The sequence below is a fragment of the Pyrus communis genome, chromosome 16 (assembly GCF_041283825.1).
Source record: "Pyrus communis isolate YQ-2024b chromosome 16, ASM4128382v1, whole genome shotgun sequence".
NCBI lineage: Eukaryota > Viridiplantae > Streptophyta > Magnoliopsida > Rosales > Rosaceae > Pyrus > Pyrus communis.
Genome location: NC_142580.1, coordinates 17,824,289 through 17,832,111, shown reverse-complemented (window position 1 = coordinate 17,832,111; position 7,823 = coordinate 17,824,289). Strand labels below are relative to the sequence as shown.

At 37.1% G+C, this 7,823-nt stretch overlaps 1 protein-coding gene across 3 annotated transcripts; it reads right to left on the bottom strand.

The window, feature by feature from the left end:
- LOC137732151 (pre-mRNA splicing factor SR-like 1) lies at window positions 1-4,829 on the bottom strand. 3 transcript variants are annotated; one of them, XM_068471452.2, is made up of 5 exons: window positions 4,672-4,829; window positions 4,176-4,477; window positions 3,959-4,039; window positions 2,363-2,434; window positions 1-1,116 (listed from the first exon to the last, which is right to left on the bottom strand). In XM_068471452.2, exons 2-5 carry the CDS (start codon window positions 4,461-4,463, stop codon window positions 286-288), a joined length of 1,272 nt encoding a protein of 423 aa, XP_068327553.2. In that variant the 5' UTR covers window positions 4,464-4,477; window positions 4,672-4,829; the 3' UTR covers window positions 1-285. The 3 variants fall into 3 exon arrangements, with proteins under 3 accessions (XP_068327553.2, XP_088543996.1, XP_088543997.1); XM_088687870.1 differs by having other exon boundaries at window positions 4,176-4,469; window positions 4,672-4,794; XM_088687871.1 differs by having other exon boundaries at window positions 3,512-4,039; window positions 4,672-4,774.
- Window positions 4,830-7,823: the final 2,994 nt, after the last annotated feature.

The window sequence follows — 7,823 nt, the reverse complement described above, 5'->3', positions numbered from 1 at the left end:
TTTTAACACAAACGAAATTCCAACTTCAGATGATAGAAAAATTTGCGTTATTACATGCTGTTACACAGTTAACATTGCGCCCGACAACCGAATCATGAGGATCAATTGTAAGATTGAAATTCTGAATAATGTCTAGTATACATGGAGCATTGTGACATGAGCATGCTGCAACGAAGGGCAACACATGGGTAGATTTTCTGCCTTCTCATGGTGATCGAATCAGTTCCGGCCAGAAGACTCAAATGACACATCTGATAACAGAGAGGAGAGACAATCCTACTCGTTCTATTTCCAACGAGAACCACCAAGTCTAATCACCTCTTCACCACCATTATCTCCCCTGGGAATCCTATCCAAGCTAGCATCGCCTTTTTGGTTACTGATATCCCCATAAAGATCCCTAAGTATTGCCAGGTTGCTAGATGCAGATGTTCTATCCTTGTTTACATCTCTCTGTGGGCTCGAATGAAGTGTAGTGCCCGCTTGCAAACTCCGACTTCGACTCCTGCTTCTACTGCGGCTCCGACTCCTACTCCTATGAGAATGCCTACCGCCATCACGGCTACTCTCATATGGATCCCTTCGACTTTCTCTCTCTCCATATCTGGACCTCCGATCATAATCAGAACTTCGTTCTCTATCCCTCTCTCGCTCCCTTTCCTTATCCCTAACTCTATCTCTCGCTGTGTCTCTGTCTCGGTCCCGCTCCCATTCCTTGTATCTTTCTCGATCCCGATCACTGTCCCTATCCCGATTGCGATCACGGTCCCTTCCTCTGTCCCTGTCTGAATATTCTCTGTCAGAATATTCACGGCTCTGACTGCGACGGGTCCTTTGATCATCACTACTGGCTTTATCATAAGGTGGTGGTGGTAAGGTGCGACGAACAGGTGAGGAGTCCCTTGTTGAAGCACGATGTGGAGCACGTTGACCAAAGGAAACTGAAAGAGCAGCTTTCACAGAAGGTGGGCGACGAGCTGTGTCATCAGATCCATGGCGGGTAGCCTCTCCAGTAATACCAGATAGTTTGGTGGGGAGTTTCATCTTCTCAAGATTAGCTACAATCTGCCGCATAACAGGAACAGGGATGCGGGGGAAAAGGGTATCAAAATAGTACTGCAATAACACAACCAAGTTAAATCACTTCACCAACAATAGCAATGAAAGTGTCATGTGGACAGCAAAATAGTATTTAAAGCACTGCATGTTAAGAGCATTTGTTGCCTAGATAAGCTGCATCTAAAACTATGCAGAAAATGTGAAAAATTAACTATGATCAGTTACAGAAACTACATACGTATATAAATGAACATATATTGTAATGAACAGCAAAGCAAATATTGATCTAACTTTGTCTTAGAACACAACTAACAAACAATTCATAACACTCTTGGCCAGTTTCAATATGGTGAAACTCAAATTTGGAAGAAACGGTATTGTTTTTACGTTTTAAATTTGGACCTTAACAGTAGCACTCAGAGACCATGCTTCTAAGCTCCAAGGACCTGTATTCAGACCTTAATCGCACTGTAATCTGGAAAACCAGCAGCTGTGACTGTAAAGGACTGTATTGTCGGAGCATTAAACAGAAGATTTTAAACTATTGTCCTAGAAGCTCCATCAACTATTTTACACAATGCTTTCTAGGCTGATATGTGTGTGTAAGTGTGTATTAAAAACATATTGGAAGTACATTTCTTTTTTCTAGTCAACTGAAAACAAACCACTGTTTTCTACTACAGACAATAATACGCCAAACAACTTTAGCTGGTTAACTGACTTTTTCCTACCCACTTTGGTACTAGGTGTGGCATCTCAACAGATGAACTCTTGAAGTGAAAAGCAGGTGCATAGAGAGCCTCACATGCTACACAAATAAATAACTGTGCTGTCACTTGACAACAAAATTTCTTTGTAACTTAATTTCGGTTTAAATGGGAAGCTTGCTTAAAATATAGACTACTTGTTCAACATTTCTGCTGTGTAAACCAATCTCAAATTACACCAGTCATGACTTCTATCTTTCATTAGGAAAAACACGATCAATATAATTAGTGTATTTTGTTATAGATATCCTCTGCAGTTAAAAAGTCCATAAACTATATCCAACTAATCATCGGATAAAATCAATCGAAATATGATTCGGTGGGCATGTCTTGGAGGACAAAGAGCTCCCAATTGGCAAGCTAAAGTAATGATATTTTTGGCAGGTTAAATGCTAGACATGCATGCAGTAGTATTAGGTACTTCAGCATTCTAGTTATGGTACAGTTGCAAATGCATACAGCATGAATACTGAGGCTGCGGCCCTTTATTTTCACCATAAAATTTCAAATATAAAGCATTCTTTAACGAAACTAACCTGCCCAAGCAGCAAATCACGCACGTATACACCCATAGTTGTCATCCGTCCATTGGAACCAGGAGAAAATTCCTGAAACCAAAGCGAACACACAAATGAATAACTCAGGGAGAACAAAATCAATATGCTAACATAACAATACAAAATAAAAACAAGTGACAATTGTCATAGAAGTTCAATCAGTGGGAAATATATCATAAGTATACACAGATATAGATAAGGTGGAAACAGTTGGTACCCACAGGATAAATAGAGTTATAGAAATGGTTTTAAGACCAGAACTAAACAATAAAATGTATTCAAGATCTCAAGTCCATGTGGATCCAATGGCCAACTCTGACCACTAATTGTTATCTTATATCAATGTCAAGTACAAAATCTCAATCAACTCTTACATACTACCACCCCACTTCTAGACAGTATATAATTGCCGCTCCTCTCTTCCTGAGATGTCGTGGCACTAAGCTGCAGATCCCCTGGTGAACTTCAACGTTAAAAAGCCATTTAGACCAACACTTTAACAGTGGCACCTCTCTTTGGTAGTGTAATTTAATATGTCCAGATGTATCCTTACATGGGAATGTTTAAATCTAAACAAGGCCAAGTCAAAAAATTTGGAAAAGAAAACTATAAAAAAGAGATTTTTTTCTAATCAGTAGGGTTAAGACACTTACCACTTAGAATGTTTATAAGTCCCCTTCAACCAATGATGGTTAATATGACTGCTCTAAACTTTTGTTTTATTACTCATTGGATGAAAATCCAATGGTAATATTGTAACTGTCTTATGAAAATTCTGACCGACAGGTGTCAGAACATGATAAATATTACAGTCTATTAGTTGGTGTCGAAAGCATTTTATGTCCAAACGCCCTCTATATATGTGATCTATGCCAATAAATAGCTAGACCTTAAAAGAACACAGGCCTAGAACAAGATAAGCTTAAGATAAATCAAAAGAACTTCACCAGCACATAGAACTAGTCTGTATCTTTACTACATGGACCTAAATTAGTAGGATTTTCTACTTAGTGTGTTAACATCACTTCATTTCAGCCAAAGCCATAATGAAAGCATATTGAACTACTTCAGTCAGTTGAACAAGTGTTTGTGTCTCAAATTTGCAAGTGAAATGTATTTAACACTTACACACAAAGCATCCGACAAAGGTACCTACTCCATGTAATAGTAACTCCGCCACTACCAAAAAATCATGCCATGCAAATTGAGACACAAGTAAATGGTTAGTATGTTTTGTAAAGAGCACAACCATTGGGTATACAACAGCCAGAAGTTCCAGAGAGTTTCAAATCTATCAAAATTGGAAACAATTAATGTGATTTTCAGCTTTTGAATTTTAAGAACCAAAGGACTGCTCTTATACAAACCAAATGACCTTGACCAGGATCTATAAATAGCATGCATGCTTGCAAGGGTGTTGAGAACCCTATTCGTGCAGAACCACCAAAGAAGCATTCAAAACTCAGAGTCAGTAAACTGTAAACATAGGTTCCAGAAGGAAGAGAACACAAATTTGTATATGACAGATAAAAAGGTAAGAAACTTGAAAACTAAAATGCATAATCTATCATTTACCTCGTCATCTTTAATATAGGGTTCAACCCAATTCCACAAAGTCTTTGGGTCTGCAGCATATCTCAAGTAGAGGAAACCCACCTGAAAATCAAATAGAACTAAGCCGATTATCGATTAAGAAAAACATAGCACATAACATCTTAACGAGAAACATGGTAATTTCCAAATTCAAAACAACACATAAATGGAGTATATAATGTCAGATTAACATACACACCGCTCTTATGTAGGGCGAATCCTCGTGCTTTAAAAGACCGTGCATTTGCTTAATGGTGAGCTTCATGGTGAAGAACTTGTACAGCAGACAGAAGGCAGTTGACGGGCCGCGGCAATTCCCGGTCATCCACGGCTCGACATGGTCTACTTGGTTGTAAATTTCATCAATGACTTCATGGTACGTCTTTAACCGGTAAAGTTCCTTGAAGTAGTCGGAAGATAGAACGTTCATACAAAGCACCTTCTCGAGCAATGAGTCAATGGATTTCCCACATGTCTCTACCTCCATCCACGCCTACGCTTCTGCAAAATTCAAACCCTTAATTATCGACACCAGCGTTTCAAATAAGCATAACATTATCGATATTAACGAAAAACAGAATAAAAAGACTCATAATTTCCCCTGCCAGCCGATCCGGAGACGGAGACTAGGGTTAGGGTTAGAGAAATTAGGGTTAGGGTTACGAGAACAACCTCGAGGAAGGAAATCCACTTACTTGAAGCAATTTGGGGAAATTTCTGCCGAATTCACGATCTGCTGAGCAGCTTCTAACCCTCTTCGCCTCTTTCTCTCCTTTCTGAATCGCGACGACGAGGCCCGACGGTTAAAAACTTTTCTTCTTATTATTATTACCTCTTTTTCAATTTTTTTTTTCAATCACAATTTAAATAAACAAATTAAAAGGACAAAAAAAGAGAAACGGAAACTGAAGGCCTTACAGTTTTGGGTCAATGCGAATGGGCTTGTTTCTATTGGATTGTGACTTGAGATTGGGCTACTATTTATCATTTGGGAATATACTTCTTTTATTGTTGGGAATGGAAAATTATAATATAAGTTCGTTTAGGAGTACTTTTAGAATGATTGAAAACGTATTTTTGGAGAAAATATTTTTGGACTTTAAAAGTACTTAAAGTGCTTCATTCAAGAAGCATATAGTAGGATTCACTTGTATTTTTACTTAAGATAGTGTATTCAATTGGGATTCTAAACGATTGTAATTCTCTTAATAAATCTACTGTTAGTCAATCATAATTTTAAATAATTCTCTGAAATTAACATGTATTCATTAAAGATTTTAAGATAGTTTATTAAAATCCTTAAAAATATGGATGTATTCAATTAGGATTTTAAAGAAGTTTATAACAATCTAGGTGCATTCAATAAGGAATTTATCCTAAAAAGTTGAAAAAATTAAGGGAATTAGAGAGATTTCGTAATTTAATTTTTTTTAAGAATATACGATAACTTTATTGAAGGAAATCAACTAAGCTGCAAATCTTGGTGAGGTTCCTCTTGTAAAGCACTTCGGGGTTCCTCAAACCTAACAAAAGAGTCACCAAGAGATAAACTTAACTTGGCAAGGCGATGAGCCACACCATTACAATTACAAGGAATATACAAGATTGAACAGTCAACAAACTCGGCCATCAACTCTCTAATATCAGAAGCTATAAAACCAAGACTTGAGTAATCAATAGTCCCTCATTTGTAAGCATCAACTACTTCAATCGTGTCCGTTTCGACCTTGGCCAAACGCCAGACATCACTCCTAGCAAGCTGCAACCCAACTCTAATCGCTACTAGCATCACCTGCTTGATAGAGTCAACACCTTGAAACCCCCATACACTAGCCGCTCGAAACAAACCACCCCACCACGAAGCACCCCTCCCAAGTCGTGCATAGGGTGACATCTTCGCTAGGAAGCCAATTGACATTTTCTAACGCTTTCTTTGTCTGTCATATGAGCTATATTTAAAGGGAGATTGGAATGATTAAAGAAATTTGGAGGTCAAATATGAGAAAATTGATTTTTTTTTTTTTTGTATGGATTAAGGAACAAATGGATGGGCATTTATAGAATTTTGATTAAGTTTTGGTTATTTGCATTAATTCCCAATAAAACCTTATTGTAAAAGGATTTTAACAATATTTTCAGTGATATTAGTAGATGTTATTCAAATTGTTCTTGTTTTTTATTCATGTCAGCATTTCGTGTAGAGTTTATTATGTTAGCAATAGTGTCTTTACTCAGGATAAACTAAGATTTTTGTTTCCTCCGAATTTTGACATAATCAACATGCTCTTTTTCTTTTTCTTTTTTTCTGATTTTTTTAATATTTATGAATTTTAAAGATATGTATGTGATGCATAAACAATTTACTAATTAATTAATTAAATTTAATCAATTTCATTCAAATACTATATTAAGGTCTTCCCCTATAATACTTCAGATGCTAATGAAACTATTTTAATGAAATTTAATTGTCTTAATTCTCGGACGATCGCGCCGAAAATTCGGGTTCCTTTTGGATTTTCTTCTTGATCAATAACAACCGCAGGTTGTCATCATATCATATTATCATACCATTGTTGCGTTTGAGTTCTTTACAAGTACGTACAATTTTGATCGTTGGATCTTCTTTTTTACTGTTAAAATTGATTAAATTAGATTTAAACCATTGGATTTAAAAAAATAACCGTTGAAAAAAATTTAAAACTGGCTGTTGGATTGTAGTAGTGAAAAAATATGGGCTACAGTAGATCACTACCCAACAATGTGCCCCAGTCACTGGATCTCAACAGTAAGATAATCTTAACCATAGAAAGTGTGAGATCTATGCGCTCGCCCGCACTTGATCCCTCCACGTTAAGGAAGCATAAGCGCGGGTCCAACCTCTATTTGGTCTCAACATGGGCTAGCTCTGCTACTGGTCTCCCGTGGGTCCCCCAATCCACTTGCAATCTTATCCATCTAAGGTGGGAAGCAATCGCAAATACTCATATCCCAAAATTCCCCCCCCCCCCAACAAAATACATGCCTAGGAGAGGTTTTGGTAATTTTAAGTTTTTTTGTTTCCCCTTCTCCCTTGGAGACGGCCTTATGTGCCTATCTCTTAGAAATTTCTCATACTCTCTCCCAAAAGAGTCTCACACACACCCATAGAAGTCTAGAAGGCTCACTAACAAAAAAGAAACTACTAGAAGCAGAACAATCCAAGACTTGCTGTCTTTCTCAAACTCTATATGTCATTTCTTTCTCAAATCATCTCCCTCCCTCTTTCTCTATTGAATTTCTTGCTACCGTCACATCCACTAGTCTACAATCCTAGAATTTAGTTGAATTTCTTGCCACAGTCACATCCGCTAGTCTATAATCTTAAAATTCAAATCTCATCGCTCTGCCATGTCCGCTATATGGTTGAGGACCGAACGCAAGGATCAGAGCAAGAGTGTACAATGATATAATGTTTAGCTAGCCAGTTAATTCATCTTTCCTCCCTAAATGTAGCAAGCCACTAGTTCAAAAACTAAAATAACTAGCCAGATAACTAGTATGTTGGAAGCTTATTTTTCTTTGTTTTGCTTTATTTTAGCGAGGTTGTTGGTCATGTTCTTGCAATGTGGAGTTTATTCCTATATATAACTAAACCCAAGTTAAGATTATTATTTTTATGACTACAAGGAAGTTATTCCCTTATATAGTATCACTATAGAGAGATTTTAATGTATATGCGCACCGATGTTGGTGCAACATTGTATGGAAAACTAATAGGGGTTCAAATAACGCCATAACCATTGTTTGCCAAAAAACTTTCACACGCAAACTTTTATTTAGTTACAACGATATTCTACACCAAACAGTG

Excerpts from the sequence above, each read along its gene's own strand:
- LOC137732151 (XM_068471452.2), bottom strand. The coding sequence starts at position 4,463 with ATGGAGGTAGAGACATGTGGGAAATCCATTGACTCATTGCTCGAGAAG. Across the intron at positions 2,435-3,958 it reads CCTATATTAAAGATGACGAG|GAATTTTCTCCTGGTTCCAA; the intron begins GTAAATGATAGA and ends CTTTGGTTTCAG. Across the intron at positions 1,117-2,362 it reads GTGATTTGCTGCTTGGGCAG|TACTATTTTGATACCCTTTT; the intron begins GTTAGTTTCGTT and ends GTGTTATTGCAG.